At 41.6% G+C, this 25,808-nt stretch overlaps 1 protein-coding gene across 4 annotated transcripts in view; it reads right to left on the bottom strand.

The window, feature by feature from the left end:
* Positions 1–25,808, bottom strand: part of rps6ka1 (ribosomal protein S6 kinase a, polypeptide 1) — a 195,540-nt gene that overhangs the window by 15,041 nt on the left and 154,691 nt on the right. For all 4 annotated transcript variants that reach the window (XM_060934764.1, XM_060934765.1, XM_060934766.1 and 1 more), the window contains 10 exons: positions 17,382–17,462; positions 16,680–16,759; positions 13,702–13,808; positions 12,122–12,159; positions 10,060–10,202; positions 7,203–7,273; positions 5,562–5,650; positions 4,367–4,431; positions 3,752–3,854; positions 2,977–3,107 (listed from right to left, as the gene is read on the bottom strand). In XM_060934764.1, coding sequence (XP_060790747.1) covers positions 2,977–3,107; positions 3,752–3,854; positions 4,367–4,431; positions 5,562–5,650; positions 7,203–7,273; positions 10,060–10,202; positions 12,122–12,159; positions 13,702–13,808; positions 16,680–16,759; positions 17,382–17,462 — 908 coding nt within the window. The remainder of the gene's footprint in view (positions 1–2,976; positions 3,108–3,751; positions 3,855–4,366; positions 4,432–5,561; positions 5,651–7,202; positions 7,274–10,059; positions 10,203–12,121; positions 12,160–13,701; positions 13,809–16,679; positions 16,760–17,381; positions 17,463–25,808) is intronic.

The raw sequence follows: 25,808 nt of genomic DNA on the forward strand, positions 1-25,808 counted from the left end.
TCCACAAATTAATTCTACTTTCGCTAACGTTGCGAGACGCAGCATTTGACGTACCGTATTTTCTGGACTATAAGCCGCTACTTTTTTCCTAGGTTTTGAACCATGCGGCTTATACAAAGGTGCAGCTATTCTGTGGATTTTTCTTCCACCGCTAGGGGCGCTCTAACCGGCAGTAGAATCAAAAATAAGATAGACGAAAAATCAATGCAAAGAAGAATTAGCAGATCTTTAGCAGATAGAACACGCACGACAAATTACTAACTGGTAATTATTTTCAAATCCAGCGAAGATGATTAAAGTGACTTGTGGTTTCAAACACAGGAGAAATGAAGGTAAATAAATACCGGTTATTTTCTCTTGGTTCTGTTCCGTTTTAATCAGCAAAGTTGCTGCCGTGTTAAAAGGCACTGTTCGGAAAGAATCTGTTCAGGTACATACATGTACATTTACAGTACAAAATCGTTCTGTACATGCAGTAAATATCTAATTTTTCAACATAGATATCTGCGGCTTATAGCCCGGTGCGGCTTGTATATCTTTTTTTAAATTTTTTATTAAAAATAGAGCGGATGCGGCTTATATACAGGTGCGCTCTATAGTCCAGAAAATACGGTAGTTAAAATCCAGTACATGGTGGCAAAGTTCAAGAGTGAGAAACATAGCCAATGTAGAAATATGACGACTCCATACTGTAATCCACATTCACGAGTCCCAGTAATCCTCTGGGATACACATGTAGGCACATAGTAAAAATTATAATAATTTTGGACATGTATCCAGACATATAAAGTAGTCGCGTTTGCATATTTGCATTTCATAGGAGAATCGACTGCTGTCTTCGGAGGAGGTCTGCACTCCGAGTGCCCTTCTAGTCTCACATAGTGCAGCTGAAAATGAACATTTTGCTGTACAAACATCTACATCTAGTGGAAACTGACAGTAACTTCATGCCGATGATAAATATCTTCCCTGCTGGTCCACTTTGCTGTTCTAGACAGTGCTGTATATTTTATCCCACTGAGAGAACAAGCTGCTGCTTTACTTTCTTTTCTGTTTCACTTGCTTTATTATATTTCTGTGGGTGGTAAAAGAGAGCAACTGGACTTGCTTGAAGATTCTTGAAGACGTTTCACCTCTCATCTGAAAGGCTTCTTCAGTTCTGTCTGACTAATAGGGAGTATCAGGTATTTATCCTCTCATGGATGAAAAGCAATCCTAATTATATTTTATTAATTATGACCATCATGTAGATGATCTGGATGAAACAAATCATACAACGAGGCAATTCAAAACTTAGAACTCGAAACCCTGCAGAAGGACAGTGAGAAGGTGGGGTTTTGCAGATGATTGACACATAGTGGTGCTTGAAAGTTTGTGAACCCTTTAGAATTTTCTATATTTCTGCATAAATATGATCTAAAACATCATCAGATTTTCACACAAGTCCTAAAAGTAGATAAAGAGAATCCAGTTAAACAAATGAGACAAAAATATTATACTTGGTCATTTATTTATTGAGGAAAATGATCCAATATTACATATCTGTCAGTGGCAAAAGTATGTGAACCTCTAGGATTAGCAGTTAATTTGAAGGTGAAATTAGAGTCAGGTGTTTTCAATCAATGGGATGACAATCAGGTGTGAGTGGGCACCCTGTTTTATTTAAAGAACAGGGATCTATCAAAGTCTGATCTTCACAACACGTTTTGGAAGTGTATCATGGCACGAACAAAGGAGATTTCTGAGGACCTCAGAAAAAGCGTTGTTGATGCTCATCAGGCTGGAAAAGGTTACAAAACCATCTCTAAAGAGTTTGGACTCCACCAATCCACAGTCAGACAGATTGTGTACAAATGGAGGAAATTCAAGACCACTGTTACCCTCCCCAGGAGTGGCTGACCAACAAAGATCACTTCAAGAGCAAGGCGTGTAATAGTCGGCAAGGTCACAAAGGACCCCAGGGTAACTTCTAAGCAACTGAAGGCCTCTCTCACATTGGCTAATGTTAATGTTCATGAGTCCACCATCAGGAGAACACTGAACAACAATGGTGTGCATGGCAGGGTTGCAAGGAGAAAGCCACTGCTCTCCAAAAAGAACATTGCTGCTCGTCTGCAGTTTGCTAAAGATCACATGGACAATCCAGAAGGCTATTGGAAAAATGTTTTGTAGACGGATGAAACCAAAATAGAACATTTTGGTTTCAATGAGAAGCGTTATGTTTGGAGAAAGGAAAACGCTGCATTCCAGCATAAGAACCTTATCCCATCTGTGAAACATGGTGGTGGTAGCATCATGGTTTGGGCCTGGTTTGCTGCATCTGGGCCAGGACGGCTTGCCATCATTGATGGAACAATGAATTCTGAATTATACCAGCGAATTCTAAAGGAAAATGTCAGGACATCTGTCCATGAACTGAATCTCAAGAGAAGGTGGGTCATGCAGCAAGACAACGACCCTAAGCACACAAGTCGTTCTACCAAAGAATGGTTAAAGAAGAATAAAGTGAATGTTTTGGAATGGCCAAGTCAAAGTCCTGACCTTAATCCAATGGAAATGTTGTGGAAGGACCTGAAGCGAGCAGTTCATGCGAGGAAACCCACCAACATCCCAGAGTTGAAGCTGTTCTGTACGGAGGAACGGGCTAAAATTCCTCCAAGCCGGTGTGCAGGACTGATCAACAGTTACCGCAAACGTTTAGTTGCAGTTATTGCTGCACAAGGGGGTCACACCAGATACTGAAAGCAAAGGGTCACATACTTTTGCCACTCACAGATATGTAATATTGGATCATTTTCCTTAATAAATAAATGACCAAGTATAATATTTTTGTCTCATTTGTTTAACTGGGTTCTCTTTATCTACTTTTAGGACTTGTGTGAAAATCTGATGATGTTTTAGGTCATATTTATGCAGCAATATAGGAAATTCTAAAGGGTTCACAAACTTTCAAGCACCACTGTACAGAGCACTCACCTGAACCACAGGATGGGGAGGGGCCTGAGCTGACTCTTCTGTGCCCTCTTCCTCTAGCAGCGTTGTGGCTATAAAACTGAAGCCACGGAAGAGCTGATGAGCTCCAGCACTCGGGGGAATACCAGGGGAGTCTAACACACACACACACACACACAGTTTAACTGTATACATTCAGTACAGTACTCAGTACACACTCAAAAACCAGAGCGAGTAGAAATCTTGCTTTCATTCTCACTCGCAAGCACAGCTTCCTTCACAGCTCTTTATTACCAAATAGAAGATTATACAGGCTTTACAGCTGTGATGAAAAGAATTTTCCCGACACCCAATTATTTTTGTTTAGTGACCAAAAGCTACTGAATTTGAATCACAGTCTTCCAATTTTATTATTTTTTTCTTTTAACAAAACAATTAATGAGTTTAAAGTCACGTGGCCCTAAATTCTCTGCTATTTTTTCCTGCTTCACCATGACCCAATTCAAGATACTACATCATGCATCACGTGGTGAGCTTTCCCCGTTCACGCAAGGCATTGTGGGATACAAATTTGAAACAGGAGAGAAAAATGGAGGACGTGAGTGTGTGAATGAAACGTGAAAGAGCGACTACAGTAACGGAAAGAAAGTGAGAAGAAAAGACGTTATGTTATATACGAAGGAAAGGAAACGCAGGACCAAACTAATAAATATGGGCGCTCAGCGAGCACCTCAGTGTGATCAGCTGTTCGTTTAGCGACAGAATGATGGAACTGTCAGCTTAACATTTGACCTCTCACCTTTAGGGGTGCGGGAAGTGAACTCTGAGTCAAAGTAGAAAGTGTCGTCAGGTCGAGCCACGGCTGGTTTAAATGGTGGCTTGATCTCCTGACGAAAGAGTTTCTGAAACACACACACACACACAGGACAGACATTAATATGTCAGTAACCCAGCAGCACATTATAGCTGATACACAGACACAATTTCCTGCTTCATGGACGTTCCATAACATTAAATACAACTATAAACTGATAAAAGCTATGACACACTTCATTTAATGAAACAACTTATGGTATAAGGGGAATAAAACACTTCAGGATGCTGAGTATTAATATATTCCAGCCGACCCTACAGCCCACCCTGTCCTCTTTCATTCCTGATGTGACGATATACAGTCTGTACAAAACTGGAAGCTGTTGGAAGCTTGAATTATTTCTTCACAAATAAGCAAAACGGTCCTGATCATCGTTTAAGGTTTCATTCATTCATTCAGTTTGATCTACGCTCGCTGTTTACATGCTCTTATAATCAATGTACAAATTCATCAATATTTTTAACAGCACAGGGAATGTAAAACCACCTGATTATGTCTTATTGCTGTTAATAAGCAGAAAATCAATAATCATAATCTCACATTCCAGTCAATGGTTGAGAAGAAGCAGTGACGTTTGATTTCCTCAGCACCGTCTGGCCCAGAGCCTGCAATCACACACACACCAGAACGATGAATCTGTGATGTATTGTATACACAGGTGCTGTGTTTGAATCTATGAGAAGTGTGTGTGTGTGTGTGTGTGTGTGTGTGTATGCTGCGCCTTAATCCTGTGCAGAGTCCGCTTGGTGCATGTGCTGTCCAGAGCCCGTGAGAGTCTATCTGATGCACGCGCCAAGGTGCGCAGGTGTGATACTCTTACAGGAAATTAATACAAAAATTAATGTAAATATAAATATCTTATGCCAAATTATTATGGCATGCTACAGAAAATAAAGAAAAAAAAAATCGGAGTCCTCGTCTCCAGTTTACGAGTCCGAATCATCAGTGCCCAAGTCCAAGTCGAGTCACGAGTCCTTAAAATCATGGCACAAGTCGGACTCGAGTACTACAAGCCTGGCCTATAGTGATGCTCCGTGTCCCAAATTACAAGAATACTGGATTGAAATATTTGTTTTTCTCTCCAAGATTTTAAACGTCCAGATTGAACCTGAGCCCATTCTAATTACTCTGGAAGGATCTGAGGAGTTAAAGAAACTCAAGGTGGCCCAACAGCGCCTCCGAACATATGGTGGTGTTACTGCAAAAAAACTTATCTGACTATTTTGGAAAAAGAAAGAGGTTCCCTCACTGAAGCACTGGCTGACAGAATTAACAGACACTTCACCGAGAGAGAATTAGATTTATGTTGAAAGACAGGCTTTGGGAGTTTGGAAATGTCTGGCAACCTTTGATCTCTCATCTTGAAGGAGAAACCAAATGAGATGCAATGAAGAATGCACTCCTGGGGGGAGAAGGGGGGATTGGGTTCGGTTAAGGGTTCTGTAAATTGTCATATATGGTCACAGGGATAGTGAGACTGTGTGTATACGTTTTCATAAACTACTGAGGACCAAATGTCCTCGCAAGGATAGTAAAATCTGACAATTTTGATCTTGTGGGGAGGGAGGGAGGGAGGGAGGGATAGACAGACAGAGCCAAAAGATTCCCTTTTCATTAATGAGGTTAGGTTTAGGTGCAGACGCAGCATTAGTCAACTGCACTAATAATTATGTCAAAGGAAGATCCTCAGAAGGACAGTGAGACAAACGTGTGTGTGTGTGTGTGTGTGTGTTACCTAGTCTGTTGGTGGGGTTCCTCTTGAACAATGCTCTCAACAAACTCTGAGCTTCCGCACTTAGAAACTGGGGCATTCCTAACCGTGCCCTACACACACACACACACACACACACACACACACACACACACACACACACACACACACACACAGGAAGGGGAGGAGAAAACATAAGAAAACAAGAAACAAATATAAAGGAAGAATAAACAATTTAAAATAATTAAATTGCAGCATTCAGCACACAGTCCGTATGGAGCAGGGCGAGACTGACCTGCAGTTCTGTGCTGGATTACTTTCATACACAAACATCATTTTAAAACCATATCTGTACACAGGAAGCACAGCTTCAAGCTTTGGCTCCATCTCACCAGAACTGATGTGCCAAAAACAAATGCACCAGTACACCAAGATCCACTCTAATAGTTCCTGCTTCATGAATAACTCAAAAGGTTCCTGAAACTCCAGCCCAGAAAATACAACACTTCCTGTAAGAGTTTCTGTAGTGGAAACTTGGCTCAGATTTCAGGGTTTTCCAGCTCGCGCGCGCACACACACACACACACACACACACCTGACTGAACTCAAAGAGCTGTGGAACTACTCGAGATGTGCATTCAATCACAATAAAAACTCAAACATTACTGGTTCTAGTTTTTGGCCTAATGCTCATCAGGGTAACAGCATGATCACTTTTAGCGCTGTTTGTGTATATAAGTGTTGTGTGTGTGCGTGTGTGTGTGCGCGTGTGTGTGCGCGTGTGTGTGTGTGTGTGTGTATTTCTGATGCTGAGATGATTAGATTTTCTGTTAAAAGAAGAAAGACTGAAGATCAAGCACTTATTAAAAAAAATGCAACAGATGAATAACGAATATTATTCTCTCCACATTCACTGGATATGAGTAATTGCGCGCTCTGATTGGCTACTCTACTACTAGGATATCAGCTCATATACTGGGAGTAGAGAAAAACAAAATGGCGGAGCGTGTTGCTGAACCAACAGAGGGCGAAATAAAAACTCTACTCAGAAACAAAACCACAAATAATAAATAAAAAAAGCAAGAAAATATGGAATAAAAGTATTTGACGGTAAGAACATCTTATTTAAGAATTATTTTTGCATTTTTCACAAATTGCTCCCGTCTTTTCGTCGGTTTGTTTACATTCTAAGCGGAAATGATTTTGTCAGACATTTTGTATAAAGTTTTTATTTATTGAATTTGCAAAAAATAAAAATGCTCTGTTTCTCAAAATCCAGTGACTGCGGATAGAATAAAACAGTTATTCCACTCAATCTCGGTGCTACGCACCTCATCACCCATCAGCTCATGTCCGACTCGATTTCGTGGAATAACTGTTAAATAGTTTGGAGAGAAGATTAGGGCGGGGCAAAGCAGCTTTGGAGAGGGGAGAAGGGATCCAGTTTCTGCACAGTGTAACAGAGACGGAGCTTTCACTTTCAGTGTAATGCAATTGTTTCAGAAATCAGGGTGTCATTCAGTTGTGTTTATGCTATGTTAATGGATTCTGGTCCTTTAAGAAAGAAAACCTTGAGATATCCTCCGTGATTTACTACGAACACACAGCAGCTGGATTCTGCCTCCGTTCATTTGCGATCTACCATAGACTCAAATTTCTGCTTACTTCAGGATGAGGTTCATCGTTTCCTTACGGTCCTTGCCTTGGAACGGCAGAGATCCTGTGAGCATCTCAAACTGGACACACACACACACACACACACACACACACCAACATTAATAATCTGAAAGACTTTTATAGTAGAGCATTATTGATTTTTCAAACGTTTTCAATACAATTTCTTGTAAGAACTTGTAACGCACACATTTACTGTCACATCTTTTACTTAGATAACTTTCAGAAGTCACAGAAGTCAAAACATTCTTTACTTAATTAGAAGTACAGATACTTGTATAACAAAAGACTTGGATAAAAGTACTGATTCAACTTCTTTATTTAGGTAAAGGTGCAAAAGTACAGGCTTTGAAATGTACTCAATGTAAAAACTAGCATTTAGACAATTTTTACTGCTGTTTCTGTGCAAAGCGAAGCAAACCTTACGTAATATTAATACAATACAATATAATAAAACAGTTATTCCACGAAATCGAGTCGTACATGAGCTGATGGGCGATGAGGCGCGTAGCACCGAGTTGTCTATAATCCATGTACGATGAGATTGAGTGGAATAACTTATTCTATCCACATTCACTGGGTTTTGAGAAACAGAGCATTTTTATTTTTTGGCAAATTCGATAAATAAAAACTTTATACAAAACCTTTGACAAAATAATTTCCGCTTACAATGTAAACAAACCGGCGGAATAACAGGAGCAATTTGTGAAAAATGCAATAATTCTTGAGAAAAAAAAAAACCTTCTTGCCATCAAATACTTTTATTCTATATTTTGTTGCTTTTTTTGTATTTTTGGGGTTTTGTTTTCGAGTAGAGTTTTTATTTCGTCCTCGGCTGGTTCAGCAACACGCTCCGCCATTTTGTTTTTCTCTACTCAGGGTATATGAGCTGATATCCTAGTAGTAGAGTAGCCAATCAGAGCGCATGATTGCTCATATCCAGTGAATGTAGATAGAATAATACAATATATTTGGGGGGTGGTGTGTGTGTGTGTGTGTGTGTGTGTGTGTGTGTGTGTGTGTGTGTGTGTATTAATGGCACATTACTGGAGTTACACTCTGAATTTCATTATATTGTTAAAAACCATACAGTGACAAAAGGCATTCTATTCTGTTTAAATCAAACAATTTGGCACATTTACATAAAAACTTTTTAAATTTAAAAAGCTCAAAGAAAACCCATTCGCATCGGTTTACTGAATCTGAACACAGCTCATGTTGTGATTCAGAGTCAGGGTTGCCAGATTGGGTTGGTGTAATCAGCGTCTTCTTTTCCAAGTGTTATTCTTTGTTTGCATGTGATGTCATAGATAATTCTGCATGAGGCTTTGAACCGGAAGTGGGCCATGTTGGAGGATCTACACAAACTCATGCAGCGCACGTTGACTATAGAAGAGATGCTCGAGAGATTGTTACGTTCAAGAATTCCAAAATACGGGTCACAACAAAATCAAAGATGGTACGACTTCAGCTGGCTCAAAATGCAGCGGCGAGGGTTCTCACACGAACAAAAAGAACAGAGCACATTACTCCAATTCTAAGGTCCCTTCACTGGCTTCCAGTAAGCTACAGAATTGACTTTAAAGCATTGCTGCTGGTGTACAAATCTCTAAATGGTACAGGGCCCAATTACCTCTCTGATATGTTGCAGCGGCCTAACCCAATCAGATCTACCAGATCGCAGCAGCAAAATTTACTGGTAAAACCTGTTGTTAAAACAAAGTGTGGTGAAGCAGCTTTTAGCTACTATGCAGTGCAGCTATGGAACCAACTGCCAGAGGACATTAAAAATGCTCCTGCTGTTGGCAGCTTCAAATCTAGACTAAAGACCAAGCTGTTCTCAGATGCTTTCTGCCAACTGATTAATATCATCATCTTTACATGTTTTAAACTTTACTTAACTTTTACAGTCTCTGCATGTTTTAAACTTTACTTAACTTTTATTCTATTTTATTCTGCTGTTTTTTACTGAACTTTTACTTCATTTTATTACTTTATTTCTACTATTGCTTAATTCTCATATTTTTATTTTTCTCTCTTCTTCCCCCTTTATTTTATGTAATTTTATTTTTTATTGTTTACTGTTTTGCCTTTACCTCTGTAAAGCACATTGAACTGCCACTGTGTATGAAATGCGCTATAGAAATAAACTTGCCTTGCCTTACTAAAGCGGGAGCTCGGAATGCTCGGCTTACAGGGCGCAGAAAGAAACACAAAATTATTAAAGAACCTTCCTAACAATCACAGAGCGAATCGAACAAGATTCATGTCAATCCCCGACCTCAAATCCTGCAGCCTCCTCGCCCGGTGAGGGCTCTTTTAGAACTAAATATGTTCTATAGTGTGTTCGAGGCCGGTCTTTTGAAACAGTTAAAATGATTGTTTTTAAAACAGATTTGAGAAACGACTACAAGCTTCTAAATGTAACTCCTCTTTACCTTCCAGTCTGTACTCTTACCACTGCGTATATACGTACACTGTATATCCTCCAACATAGCGGCGGTCAATGATGCAAGTAGTTTTGGTCACGTGGTTGCAAACAAAGAATAGTCCTGTGCATTTAGGTTGAAATCGGTTTTGATGTTTGAAAGGTGCGTAATGATGCAAATAATCGATAATTCCCTACTGATTTGAAAATGTAGAAAGTACAGATATTTGTGTTAAATGTAGGAGAGTAAAAGTAAAAAAAGTTGTCTGAAAAATATTCGAGTTAAGAACAGATACCTGAAAATCCCACTTCAGTACAGTAAAGAAGTATTTGTACTTCATTTCTTCCCACCTCTGACTTCTTTTTTTTTTTTTAAGAGGACCATCAGTTATATGAACAAATGGAACAATGCCAGCATACCATTAGTACCCCGAACGACCACCAGTCGGCGCTGTGGATGTGGCCCTGCCTGTTCACCACCTCAGGAGCCATGTACTCCACTGTCCCACAGAATGAGTAGGCCTTCTTCTCATGGTCTATGGACTCCTTACACAAGCCGAAATCTGCACCGAGACAGCAGTGAAACGTCTCAGTGATGAAGTACAAAGTTGTGTGTGAGGTGTGAACTCGGGGTGAACAGAAATACCATCACAGTGCTGAATATACAGATGACTCAGAACTAGGTGTGTCCTGACAATCACTTCTACCCATGGCTGGTTGTCTGATGCCCCTTTTCCACCAAAGCAGTTCCAGGGCTGGTTCGGGGCCAGTGCTTAGTTTGGAACCGGGTTTTCTGTTTCCACTGACAAAGAACTGGCTCTGGGGCCAGAAAAAACGGTTCCAGGCTAGCACCGACTCTCTGCTGGGCCAGAGGAAAGAACCGCTTACGTCAGCGGGGGGGGGGGGGGGGGCGGAGTTGTTAAGACCAACAACAATAAGACCGCGAAAGGTCGCCATTTTTAAGCGCCGAGAAGCAGCAGCTGTACAAACGCGAAGTCATCCATTATTATTATTGTTGCTGCTGCTTCTTCCGTGTTGTTTTTGCTTCGATATTCGCACCAAGGTTTATGCAAACGTAGCGACGTAACTGACGTATACAGCGACGTAATGACGTGGCTCCCCTTAGCACCACGAGCTATGGAAAAGCAAACTGGTTCTCAGCTGGCTTGCAAGTTGAACGAGTTGTGAACCAGCACCAGCCCCGAACCAGCCCTGGAACTGATTTGGTGGAAAAGGGGTAAGAGTCAGGTCTGTGATGTACGGTACAGCCAGAGAGCCTTTATTTTGTTATTTTTCATTTTTTAAATTATTATTACCGCCTACCAAAGTTATAGTTAGAGCTATTACTTAATATTATTTGGTCATTATTACTGTATTTTACTGCACACTTCACCTTCAGTGGGTTTAATCTAAAGCTTAATAACTCAACTCTGTGATTTTTATTAAACCAGGAAAAGTTCTGCTTATGGGATGAAATTTCGACATGTACCGTATGTTTTAAGCAAACCAATCAATGGCTGCATCAATTTACATAAAATAAATTTGAAGTAATAAAAAGGATGTCCGTAGGATTTTTTTATTTCATTGAAAGTACTAACAGGCTGCAAAAGTTTAAGCACCCCTGGTTTATACTACACAAACACACTTGAATACTGGACCATGAACAAAACATCATCATAGCAGCATCACTGTACTTCAGGCGTGAGACTGGCAGAAAAAGAAAATATCTGAAAATCACGAGTGGACCGAAGGCCCGTCCTTAAAATATGGGCAGGGGGTTTGGGGGCCGCCTAGGCCCCCAATGAGGCTCGGGGCGAAGCTCTCTTGAAGCCAGAAACAGTTTTTAATTGTAACATGTATTTGTGGAGTCTCCTGACATTTCAAAAATATCCCAACTGATCAATCGGCAATGTGACGTCAACACTTTAAACACCGTAAACGCTCTCTGTGGGGCTGTGAACCGCTAAAAATCACAGCCAGTCTCAAACACACACTGCAAGGACTGAACATTAATGCTGACGACCTAATCGCAGACCCGAACCAACCAACCAACCCCCCCAGCTTTTTTCATTGAATTTACACTGATCTCATGAGCGACCCATATAGATGTCTAAAAATCGGAATTCTGCCAAAAATCGGAAAAATCTCATGCCTGATACTTGTACAAATAATTCTGGAAAATTTATTTTGGCCAAATTTAATGGCGGGCTCTTACACATTCTCTGAAGGCTGTTCAAGAACTTCATTCAGTTGATCATCAAGTGTGAAGAACAGAATTCTCAAGGACATGCTGAGTGTTTAGTTAAATCAGAAGTGTTTTTAATACAATATCACAAACAGCAAGACATTTAGAGGAAAATGATAAAAAAAAAAAATTAAGTAATAAATAAGGCACCAAAAGTGAAAAGAAAAGATGTGCATCGGATGACATGGAGTGTGTGTGTGTGTGTGTGTGTGTGTGTGTGTGTGTGTGTGTGTGTACCTGTGAGTTTGATGTGCCCTTCTTCATCTAGCAGGATGCTGAAACAGAGCAGTGAGTTGAGTGAATACTAAAAATCACACACACACACAAATTTATTTAAGATTCAAAAGCTGAGTCATCAAAAGTTACATATAATTTTAAAAAGAGCTTTATAGTCGTGTGTGTGTGTGTGTGTGTGTGTGTGTGTGTGGTGTGCACGCATGCACATGTGCAGAACTGCAGTTGCACCACAGCAACAAGTGCAATGAGCATGAAAGGAGGAACAGAGGGGAAAAGAACCCACACCAAATTAAGAAAATATGAAGAGAATAAAAACACGAGTAAAGACGCCCAGTACGAATTAAAGAGACAAAAAACACCCAAAACACACATGCACACCCCTCTCTCACAGAATTATACAGCGAGATTAGATCATATAATTGTGCCACATAATACATTATTGGATTCATTTGGTCTCATTTGGTTTCCTTTCATCTGACTTTCCTTCTCACCCAATATTTCCCCAATTCCTCTCGCGCTTCCACATTGCAATGTCACGAAGTTTCTTACTCTCCTTCCAGCCAGCTCACATAACACTCATTTAAATCACACTGAATCATTTCCTCACTGCTTCTCCTCCACAGACTTTAACAGGATTTCACAACCATATGCGCTTTTCTTCATCACCTCATCCTATTAAACGTGTTTATGCCCTGCAGGCTTCCTCACACTCAACGACTTCAACCATTTCTGACATTTACTTTTTTTAAAAAACATGCCTTTCAACTCAAGTTTGTGTATGCATAAGCTTCGGTTTGTTTCCATTTTAATACATGGTTTGTTTCCCCCCAATCCAAAAACTTGAATCTTAAGGGCAATAGGTACAGATGATATTTCCTTGTACAACCTCAAAACAGAAAAAGTTGGGACGGTATGGAAAATACAAATAAATAAATAAATAAATATTTTTTTAAAAAATAAAAAGCAGTGCTTTCTAAATTTACTTCGACTTGTTTTTCACTGCAGACAGACTGAACCCAAGATATTTCCTGTTTTGTTGGTCAACTTCATTTAATTTGTTAATATCCATCCATGCCCGAGTTTCAGTCCTGCAACGCATTCCAAAAAAAGTTGGGACGGGGCAATTTAGGGCGAGTAATGAGGGAAAACAATTTAAATAATGATGTGATTTGAAACAGGTGATTGTCATCATGATTTGGTACAAAATCGGTATCCGGGAAAGGCCGAGTCTTTGAGGAGTAAAGATGGCCTGAGGATCTCCAGAATGTCAACAAATGTATGAGAAAATTATCGAAATGTTAACAAATGTTCTTCAAAGAAAGATACAAAGGGATTTGGATATTTCACCCTTTATGGTGCATATCACCATTCAATGATTCAAGGAATCCGGAGGAATTTCAATGCGTAAAGGGCCTAATCTGAACACCTGTGATCTCCGATCCCTCAGACAGCGCTGCATCAGTTTTAATTTCAACATAATGTCATAACTTTTTCTGATTTATGGTTAGTAAATGGTAGTGTCAAGTTGACATGAAAAGAGAATGAGACTGTGTGTGCATGTGAGAGATAGAGATCTGTACTTTTCAGGTTTGAGATCTCTGTAGATGATGCCAAGGCCGTGCAGGTGATCCAGACCCAGAGCCAGTTCTGCCAGATAGAACTTCACATCTTCTTCTGTGAACATAACCTGACAGCATGGAAACATGCACACGCGATATTAGTCATGTGCCTTTTTCCAGTGAAATGGAAAATGAAATCTAATATGTATATACTACTACCAATAATAATATTATAATGTGTATGTAGTGTGCAAGAGTTTAGAAAGTGTTTACAATTAAGGCCTAAAGTTGACATATACTAGTGCATCTCAAACAATTAGAATATCATGAAAAAGTTCAATGTTTTCCATCTTTTAGGCCACACCAATTCGATTAGTTGGTTCTCGGAATCGCCGCTTGAAAAAAAATGCAAAATGGAAAAAAAAAAAAAAAATCGAAATCAAACTCCCGCCAACAGAAAAGATCACGTGACGTCAAAAACCAATCAAATCGCCCCTTTCACTTTCGTTAAAGACTTGTGAAGTAGCCTACTCCTGGTCAAATCCTTTTTTCTGTGCATTATAGATGTTCAATTGACTGTAATTCAATCGTTTATTTAGCCTCTCTGTTTACTGGTTTGCCTGTATTGTTTGGTCTATTTCCACCGCTAATTTTACCATCAGAGCATTTTTTTATTTCGCCCGCTTGCTTCATATTTTTCCTGAAAAAATCCGAGAACCAACTAATTAAATTGGTGTGGCCTTATTTAAGAAAGTGAAAATTTAATATATTCTCGACTCATTACACAAACTAAAATGTTTCAAGCATTTTTTTAATTTTAATTTTGATAATTATGGACTACAAAGCAAAAAAAAAAAGAGAATTTTCATTTGGAGTTTGAGTAAAACAGTATAAATCCCGTGTATCTCTTGGTCTAATTCAGTACACACAACCACGATCATGTTGAAGACTGCTGACTCAACAGTTGTCCAGAAGGCGATCATCGACCCCCTCCACAAGGAGGGCAAGCCACACGTGGTCATTGCTGAAAAGGCTGGCTGGAAAAGGTGCAAAAGCAACAGGGATGAGTGCAGCCTTGAGAGGATTGTCAAGAAAAGTCAATTCAGGAACTTGGGAGAGCTTCACAAGAAGTGGACTGAGGCTGGTGTCAGTGCATCAAGAGCCACCATGCACAGACGTCTTCAGGAAAGGGGCTACAACTGTCACATTCCTAATATCAAGCCCCTCCTGAACCAGAGACAACGTCAGAAGTGTCTTACCTGGGCTAAGGACAGAAAGAACTGGACTGTTACTCAGTGGTCCAAAAGTCCTCTTTTCAGATGAAAGTGAATTTTGCATTTCATTTGGAAGTCAAGGTTCTAGAGTCTGGAGGAAGAGTGGAGAGGCTCAGAGTCCAAGGTGTTTGAAGTCCAGTGTGAAGTTTCTGCAGTCTGTGATGATTTAGGTTGCCATATCATCTGCTGGTGTTGGTCCACTGTGTTTTGTCAAGTCCAAAGTCAATGCAGCATCTACCAGGAGATTTTAGAGCACTTCATGCTTCCATCTGCTGACAAGCTTTTTGGAGATGCTGATTTCCTTTTCCAGCAGGACTTAGCACCTGCCCACAGTGCCAAAACTACGACCAAATGGTTTGCTGACCATGATATTACTGTGCTTGATTGGCCAGCCAACTCTCCTGACCTGAACCCCAGAGAGAATCTCTCCGCTATTGTCAAGAGGAAGATGAGAAACACCCGACCCAAAAATTACAGACGAGCTGAAGGCCGCGATCAAAGCAACCTGGGCTTCAATAACACCTCAGCAGTGCCACAGGCTGATCAGCTCCATGCCACACCCCATTGATGCAGTAATCCGTGGTAAAGGAGCCCCAACCAAGTAGAGTGTATAAATGAACACACTTTCAGAAGTTGGACATTTCTGTATTGTAAATCCTTTTTTGATTGATCTTAGGAAATATTCTAATATTTTGAGATACTGGATTTCTGATTTACATGAGCTATAAATCATAAATCATTAAAATTACAACATAAAGCCTTAAAATATTTCACTTTATGCGTAATGAATATACAGTATATGAAAGTTTAGCTGTTTGAGTTAAATAAAAAAACTTTAATGATATTCTAATTGTTTGAGATGTGCTAGTACAGCATCGAGGCTAAAACTCCATTCAACATTCAAACCCCACATATTTCATGTTGCCGCACATTTCCTTTATTAAGGCAATTAATATATCTACTTTATGTCCATTAGTTTACATACTCTGAGTATTTGGTGGCCTTTTAATTGCCTGAACTTGAGTCATACACCTGACACAACTCAGTCAGGTTTGTTGGCCTCCTTTTGCTGTGCCGTCTCGAACCCATGTTGTTACAACGTTTGTGTTCTTCGGATTAAAACCTACAGCCTTTTCCCTCCATACATCACCCTGATCATTATAGCCCAAAAGGTCAACGTTTGTTTATTCTGTCCAGTGGACACTCCCCCAGATGACTGGTGATGACCTGCAAAACTTCAGAAAGGGTTTTTAATGACGGTATTTGAACAGGGGCTTCTTCCTCACACAGCAGTCTTTCAGACCAGGATAATGTAGGATTCACTTAACGATGAAGGTAAGTATTTGGTATCTAAAGCTTCCATCTCTTTCACCAGTTCCTTTGTTGTTGTCTTGAGGTTCAGTTGAACCTTTCAGACCAAAGTCTGTTTATCCCAGAGAGACCATTTTTGCCTCTTGTGGTCCCAAGATTTTTATATCTGCATACAATGGTCAGATAATCAAGATATGTTTGGGTTTTTGGAAATTGAGGTTTTTGTTTTTTGTACTCGGGTTTTGGTGGAGTTGCTTGGATTTTCCCCAAAGGTACTGGGGGGAGAAGGAAAAAAAAAAAAAAAAAGGACTAGTTCTAAAGGTAGTCCCTTTTACAGCCACAGGTGTGCTTCTGATTAACTCCTAATTATGCTACTGGCTGAGAGAGAGAGAGAGAGAGAGAGAGCGCAAGTACCTCTTTTGACAGTCTGGTGAAGAGATCACCTCCCCGCAGAAAATCCAGAATCAAGTACAACTTCCCCTCCGTCTGAAAGGCTACACACACACACTTATTTTAAAACATAAAAGGCCTTTTCATTGTTGTATCTGTCTATTTAGTCTAAGCATTTAGTTATGCCTCCATCCATCTGTCTATTCATTCATCATTTCCTCGACATGATTACCCATCTGTCCATCTATTGATTTGTCTATACGTACATTTATCTATCCAGCATTCCCCTCACCCATGCATCCATTTATCTGCCAATTTATTCACACCTCAATCTAACAATCCTCTTATTCTTCCACCCATCTAACAGTTGATCTGATTTCTATACTTCCATCCATCCATCCATCCATCCATCCATCCATCCAACAATCCATCCATCCATCATGCCTTCCATCAAACCATCCAACAATCCTCCTATTCTTACACCCATCTAATAATTGATCTGATCCTTCTATCCACCCATCAGCAACCCTTACATCAGTCCTTCCACCTAGTCATCCATCCAACAATCCATCCATCCATCATGCCTTCCATCCATCTTACAATCCTTCCATCCAATGATCCACCCATTCATCCATCTATTCTTTTATTTGAAATTACCACAAAGATGTGCGTGTGCGCAAGTGAGTGAGAGAGAGAGAGAGAGATATCGATCTTGCTTTGACTCACCATAGTGCAGTTTGACTACAAACGGGTGGTTGACTTCTGCGAGAATGTTTCGTTCCATTTTAGTCCGGACACGATCACGCACTGTTGGAGGAAAAAGAGCAAAAGATGGAAAAATAAGTCAAGTCCAAAATCATGTGACTGAGTAGCAGTTAATACACGAGAAACATAGCTGACATTCTAACAACAAAAATCAACGCTGTACATCAAAGAACGAGAGCTGAAGGAGCAGACGAAGCAGTGCATCTCAGAAACTGCCTTCAACCAGAAGACTTTATCAAAATATCTTAGACAACGAAAATATATTCAGTCTGCGTAGAACATTCTGACTGGCTGTATGTCTGTAATCAGGTATATAATTTGTCAACAACCCTCTATACTACTTGCTGTGTACAATATTAAACATCATCGTCCATTTATCTAAGCGTCTTCTAAAACGTAAAGGAATCTAAAACTGGAAAACTAGTGAAATGTTGAAATGATTAGCACTTATAAAAAAACAAAACAAAACGAAGCATTTTTTCTGTAGATGAGGAACATAGAACATGCGACAGAGTTTGAGACAGTGAGTCATCGCTGGATCAGGATTCGTCTCAGTCATGTGAATCACAGAGACAGCGTTGACGCAACAGATACAGTTTTGTATGGCTGAGGGATTTCCCCTGAAATTTGAACTTGTGGTGTCGGGAGAGAGGAGAGAAATGATCTCATGACAACCTGCACATCAAAGGCACACGGGGAACACGACATATTTAGTACGTTATTTGACCTGTACAAGCCATACACATCAGCATTAACACACCATCAGGAACATTCACAAGCGTAACCAACACTTTCATTAAGTTGCTTTAAATAAGAAACAAACAAACAAAAAAATCAACACTGAATTAACCAATGTTCAAACCATTACTGTAAGTAAGTAAGTTAATTTAATTTATAAAGCACATTTATTCAGAAGCCCTTTATTGTCAATAGTCACATGTACCAGCGAAATTAGCCGTCAACCTGTCCGTACATATACAACATACAATTGACATAGGGTAGACAGGACAGGAAGACAGGGATAAAGATAAAAAGGAAACACAACATGAGGAGAGAAGGAAAAAAAGAACACCCCCCCACTATGCTCCTGTCAGGAATACAGTGTGGGAACATTAAAAAACCTTTGCATAAGCACAACTACAACACAGGTACACTTTAAACACGGGACTTGAGGGGGAGGAGGTAATCCAGCGCAAGCAAGCAGCTGTCCACTCCTGCAGCCATGAAGGCGCTGGTCACGCACCCGCTTGTCACACTGGGGGTAAAAATGGCGACCGCGGAGAGTTAGAGAGGAATTTGAAAAATGAGAGTGTCTCCCGGCATTGACCTTCAGGGGGAAATGTTTCCTCAGCAACGGCCTAAACCAAGGCCGGTTCTGTCTCAGGGCGCTGAATGTCGATAAGATATGAATTGTTTGGTCTTTCCAGACGCAGTCTTTGCACGTCCTCACCGCTCGTCCATATCTGTCCATTCTATTCAAATTGATCTCCGAAAAACGTATTCCTTACAAAGCTGAAAGCTGCTCCGAGATGACAACCATTTTGTGGTTAAAGTTCTGAATGTCCACAGTCCAAGTGCCAACAGCTTTGCCCACCACTCCAATATCGGGCAGCTTTGTGGGGCTTTGAACAGCTGTCACCGTTGTCTGATTTCCTCGATATACCAGGGCAATGCCTAATCCAATCAGCAAAAGTCCTGTAATCATGGTTCCGAATACAGTTGTGCTCATAAGTTTACATACCCTGGCAGAATTTTTGCTTTCTTGGCCTTTTTTCAGAGAATATGAATGATAACACACACTTTTTTCCCCCACTCATGGTTAGTGGTTGGGTGAAGCCATTTATTGATAAACAACTGTGTTTTCTATTTTTAAATCATAATGACAACAAAAAACATCCAAATGACCCTGATCAAAAGTTTACATACCCCAGTTCTTAATACCGTGTATTGCCCCCTTTAACATCAATGACAGCCTGAAGTCTTTTGTGGTAGTTGTGGATGAGGCTCTTTATTTTCTCAGATGGTAAAGCGGCCCATTCTTCTTGGCAAAAAGCCTCCAGTTCCTGTAAATTCCTGGGCTGTTTTGCATGAACTACGCGCTTGAGATCTCCCCAGAGTGGCTCAATGATATTGAGGTCAGGAGACTGAGATGGCCACTCCAGAACCTTCACTTTGTTCTGCTGTAGCCAATGACAGGTCGACTTGGCCTTGTGTTTTGGATCGTTGTCATGTTGGAACGTCCAAGTACGTCCCATGCGCAGCTTCCGGGCTGATGAGTGCAAATTTGCCTCCTGTATTTGCTGATAACGTGCTGCATTCATCTTTCCTTCAACTTTGACCAAGTTTCCTGTGCCTTTGTAGCTCACACATCCCCAAAACATCAGCGATCCACCTCTGTGCTTTACAGTAGGAATGGTGTTCCTTCCATCATAGGCCTTGTTGACACCTCTCCAAATGTAACGTTTATGGTTGTGGCCAAAAAGTTCAATTTTGGTCTCATCACTCCAAATTACCTTGTTCCAGAAGTTTTGAGGCTCGTCTCTGTGCTGTTTGGCGTATTGTAGGTGAGATACTTTGTGGCATTTGCTTGGTTTTAACAGAGCCTCTGATTTTCCATTTGTTAATCACAGTTTGAACACTGCTGACTGCCATTATCAATTCCTTGGATATATCTTTTTGTATCCCTTTCCTGTTTTATACAGTTCAGCTACCTTTTCCCGTAGATCCGTTGACAATTCTTTTGCTTTCCCCATGACTCAGAATCCAGAAACGTCAGTGGCTGGATGAAAGATGCAAGAGTCTGTCTGGATCCCAGAAACTCACTCAGCTTTTATGCACACACACTGATTACAAGCAAACAGATCACAGGTGAGGATGTTACGGTACCTTTAGTAGCCATTCAAACCCATTTGTGTCAACTTCTGTGCATGTTATCAGGCCAAAATCACCAGGGTATGTGAACTTTTGATCAGGGTCATTTGGGTAGTTTCTGCTGTCATGATTTAAAAAGAGAAAACACAGTCGTTTGACAATAAATGGTTTCACCCAACCACTAAGCATAAGTGGAAAAGATATTTTTGTGTTATCATTCATATTCTCTGAAAAATGGTCAAAGAATCATAGATTCTGCCAGGGTATGTATACTTATGAGCACAACTGTAGGTAGATATCTTCAGTGTCCTCCACAGAAAGAATCACCAGGCACACGACCCGTCACCACTCCCACACGTCCATCGTGTAACCAGCCGCAAACGTTCCAGCAGGACAGACGGGTTCCCCCGAACCCAAAACTGTGTCAATTTCGTTAGGAGACCAGTTTATCAATTCCATGCTTTTTAGTTTAGAAAGTAATGCAGGAAGAGTCTCTTCAAAAAGTACAGCAGACGAGACAAGACACAGAGCACAAGCAGGGAAAAAAAAAGGAGGGAGAGGGAGAGCAGAATGCGACCGCTTTCCGTGGAAGCACGGAGAGAAGATAAATAGTTTTCACTGACCAAAGTGCTGTACATAGGGTAGCTAAGAAATCAGAGGTAAAATGCACAAACAAACACAACACAAAAGAAAAGATGCATTAATAGCTGCAACAAAAGTAGACATTACAAACACAGAGATTAACAGATAGACAAAGAGGCCAAAATTACACAAACAACAAATGAACAAGAACATTGAATAACACCCACTACAAAAAGAACGAGGGAATGGGCAGCTAAGACGATGCAAAAGCCAGTGAGTAGAGGTGAGTTTTGAGCCTGGATTTAAAAGAGGAGATAGAGGGGGCGAATCTAATGTCTGGGGGCAAACAGTTCCACAGACTTGGAGCCGCTACTGCAAATGCCCCGTCACCTTTTTGTTTGAGGTGAGTCCGGGCCACATGGAGGAGAACTTTATCAGCAGATCTGAGGGACCTAGGTGCAGGAGGTGGTTTCAGAAGATCTGAGATGCAAGTGGGGGCTTGACCATGCAGCGCCTTGTAGACTATTAGTAGGACTTTAAATTGGATCCTAAAACTAATGGGGAGCCAGTGTAAAGAAGCCAGGACAGGGGTAATGTGCTCTCTCTTCTTGGTACCGGTCAGCAGTCAAGCAGCTGCATTTTGCACCAACTGTAAACGCATTAATTGAGACTGGGGGAGACCAAGATAGAGGGAATTGCAGTAATCTAGCCGGGATGTAATGAAGGCATGGATGACTTTTTCTAGGTCTTCAAAGGATAAAGAAGGTTTGAGACGGGAGATCATTCTCAGCTGGAAGAAGCCATTCTTAATAACAGTACTAATCTGCTTTTTAAAGCAGAGTTCTGAATCAAGAGTGACACCTAGGTTTTTAGCATATGACTTAACGTATGGAGAGAGATGAGCAAGCTTGTCAGCCACTGAGGATCTTAGGGAGGACCAAAAATGATAACCTCAGTTTTGTCGTTATTTAGCTGGAGGAAGTTGTTGGTCATCCAGCACTTAATGTCCTCAAGCCAATCTAATAGTGGCTGTATGGAATCCCTAGATTTGAAGGGGAGGTACAGTTGTGTATCGTCTGCATAGAAGTGAAAGGAGATATACTTTCTAATAATGTTACCTAGGGGGAGCATATACAAACAGAAGAGTACTGGACCCAAAATAGAGCCCTGTGGGACCCCATAGGAGACTGGGGCTGAGGAAGAGGAGAAATGACCGAGAGATACAGAAAAGGTTCTGTGTTTTAAATAGGATCTGAACCAATGTAGTGCTGTCCCATTAATGCCTACCCACTCCTCAAGACGAGAGGGGAGGATGTCATGGTCCACAGTATCAAAGGCCGCACTAAGGTCCAATAGGACCAAGGTTGCATTCTTGCCTGAGTCTAGAGTGAGCAGTAGATCATTAGTCGCTTTGAGCAGAGCCGTTTCAGTACTGTGGAGTGCTCTAAAACCTGACTGGAACGGCTCTAGAATGTTGTGCTCAGACAGGAAGGGAAGCAGCTGGGACAGCACGACTTTCTCCAGCACCTTGGAAATGAAAGGGAGCTTAGAGATAGGGCGGTAATTACTCAAGCATTTACCATCCAGGTTATGCTTTTTAAGCAGGGGTTGGACAACCGCATGCTTAAAACACGCAGGAACAGCACCAGATGACAGGCATGAATTAATAATTACCTGTATGGAGGGACCAACTACATCAAAAGCTTCTTTAATAATATGAGTGGGGACAGCATCACCAGGAGATGAGGTTGGTTTCATGCGTAGGACTAGGTCCTTTAAATCTGCAAGGGGAATATTATGAAATTGACTGAAACTAGGTATAGGGCCAAGGGAGACATAAAGGGGGGTTGGCGGTGGGAGGGGGAACTGAGCTCTGATATTCTCAATCTTGTCAATGAAAAATTCCAAGAATTTCTCACAAGCATCAGTATTGGTGATAGGAGCTGGTGAGAGTGCTGGGTTTATGATTGCGTTTATAGTGTTAAACAGAATTTTAGGTCTGTTGGAGTGCTGATTAATAATATCAGAGAAATGCTTAGCTCTGGCAGCTGCCTGAAAGGATTTTAGTGAAAACTCAAAGATTTCTAAGGAGATAGTGAGACCATCTTTCCTCCATTTTATTTCAGCTCTCCAGCAGGCCTGCCTAAGAGAGCAGGTAGCTTCATCTAATCTGACCGGAGATTTGAAATGTGGTTGTCTGTAACTGAGAGGAGCCGCTAAATCGAGAATAGATGTGCAAGAGGAATGGAATAAAGCAATCAGTTCATCTGGGCAAGATGAGGCAGATGCAGCTGTAGACAAACAGTATGTTTACATGCACATCCAAATCGAGCTGCTGTCGGTAATCGAGCAAAGGGTCCCAGCAGGGGTGCCAGAGAAATCCAATCCTACATGCACACAAGGAAATCGAGCTATTGTGTGAGGTACATTGTGCACCCGAGCCACAGGTGGCGCTACACGCCCCATCATGTTGGTACACTTCCGGTTGTCGTCATGAAGAAGAGCTATTCAAGAGTGTAAACAAAGTTATCAGTTCCGTGTTCTCCATTGCGCGTTTTTCTCCCGTCCATGAATTTTAATATATTCAACTCCTTAAGCTGAATGAGCATGAACTCTGTCTCCTCATTGCTCCCAGAAGTGCACGTTTCTGCTCGCCATTTTCTCTTCTTCGTTTGTTCCTCCTGACCTCTTCTGCTGCTCGCTACTACTGTTGTCATGCCGACCGAGGCTGTCGTGTTTCCCGCTTGTGGTCTCGTCACTCGTCACTTCTGGAAGGGTCAGTGCTGAAGTAAGCAGCTCGACTACGTAGCTCGATAGGGTTTACATGCACTAAGTAGCTCGGCAAAAATCGCATAATCTAGGTCGTGTAGCTCGATTACGAGAAATCAAGTTCGGTTCAATTTCAGCCTAGCTAAGGTGTATCCATGGCATTTAGAACTTCGATGTCAGTCGAGCAACGGCAGAAATTCGATTTTCTCTATGTGCATGTAAACGCACTCAAAGTCATAGCAACAGCCTTACTGAGAAAACAGTCTGAGAACTGAGCTGTAGTGAGTTTATGCGTCTAGAGCAGTGACCAAGAGCTCTGACGGTCTGCACAGGATTGTGTTGAATAGGATAGGTGTGTGGTCAGAGAAAGTAGCCTCCTCAATAATAATGTTATCTACAGTGAAACCATATGACATGATGAGGTCAAGGGTGTGGCCCAGTGTATGGGTGGGTTGATCTATGTGTTGAGTGAAGCCAAAAGAGTCCAATACAATCACAGAATTCCCTTACTAAGGGTTTGTCTGGGCAGCAAACATGAATATTAAAATCACCCAATATTAATAACCGGTCATGCACTGACACATAAGAAAGAAAGCCTGAGAATTCAGCAATAAAATCTTTATCTGGCTTTGGGGGTCTGTACATCAATACACACACCAACGGGTTGGTTCTATTTCGTTTCTCCTGACCGCCAGAGGCGGTGCTTTCAGCACATGGATATCCATCACACGAACGTGCAGGTCGAGTAATAGTAACAACAAAGTCACGTGTGACCTGGGTGACGTCACCCCGTGATCCCGGCATAAAGGACCGGTAAACCCAGGAAGTGACCTCTTACATCTTCTCGCGTTTGCAGGTTGCGAGTTGGAATTTGGACAAAGCGCTGTGGTAGTTTCGTTACCCGTAGGGTTGGGGCTGTGCTTATGCACCCTCCAAGAAACTGCGCTAAGTCCACCAACTCTTTTCTCTTGTCGTATTGATTTATTACTCCGTTAAGCTGAGCGCTCTCGCTCGGTGGAGTTAGCTGATTAGTCCTCCGGGGCGGTGTCCTCACCGCTGGAGGCCGGCTTGTCTTCATTGAGGTAAGCGGTTTTCATTCATTTAAATTAAAGCGGTGTTTCTCGCCGCTGTTTATCAGTTCTGTGGCGCACAGCGCCTATCCTTGTTAATATTATTAACCGCCTTATTTTGTGTAGCCTTGTCTCCGGCCTGCTCACAGGCCGGCGGTCTTGTGTGTTGTATTGTTTGTTACTCCGTTAAGCTGAGCGCTCTCGCTCGGTGGAGTTAGCTGATTAGTCCTCCGGGGCGGTGTCCTCACCGCTGGAGGCCGGCTTGTCTTCATTGAGGTAAGCGGTTTTCATTCATTTAAATTAAAGCGGTGTTTCTCGCCGCTGTTTATCAGTTCTGTGGTGCACAGCGCCTATCCTTGTTAATATTATTAACCGCCTTATTTTGTGTAGCCTTGTCTCCGGCCTGCTCACAGGCCGGCGGTCTTGTGTGTTGTATTGTTTGTTACTCCGTTAAGCTGAGCGCTCTCGCTCGGTGGAGTTAGCTGATTAGTCCTCCGGGGCGGTGTCCTCACCGCTGGAGGCCGGCTTGTCTTCATTGAGGTAAGCGGTTTTCATTCATTTAAATTAAAGCGGGGTTTCTCGCCGCTGTTTATCAGTTCTGTGGCGCATAGCGCCTATCCTTGTTAATATTATTAACCGCCTTATTTTGTGTAGCCTTGTCTCCGGCCTGCTCACAGGCCGGCGGTCTTGTGTATCGTATTGTTTGTTACTCCGTTAAGCTGAGCGCTCTCGCTCGGTGGAGTTAGCTGATTAGTCCTCCGGGGCGGCGTCCTCACCGCTGGAGGCCGGCTTGTCTTCATTCAGGTAAGCGGTTTTCATTCATTTAATTTAAAGCGGTGTTTCTCGCCGCTGTTTATCAGTTCTGTGGCGCACTGCGCCTATCTTTGTTAATATTATTAACCGCCTTATTTTGTGTAACCTTGTCTCCGGCCTGCTCACAGGCCGGCGGTCTCGTGTGTTGTATTCGTATTGTTACTCCGTTAAGCTGAGCGTTCTCGCTCGGTGGAGTTAGCTGACTAGCCCTCCGGGGCGGTGTCCTCGCTGCTGGAGGCTGGCTTGTTGTCGCCCAGGTAAGCGGTTTTCATTCATCTAAATT

Source organism: Neoarius graeffei, chromosome 11 (assembly GCF_027579695.1).
Source record: "Neoarius graeffei isolate fNeoGra1 chromosome 11, fNeoGra1.pri, whole genome shotgun sequence".
Taxonomy (NCBI): Eukaryota; Metazoa; Chordata; class Actinopteri; order Siluriformes; family Ariidae; genus Neoarius; species Neoarius graeffei.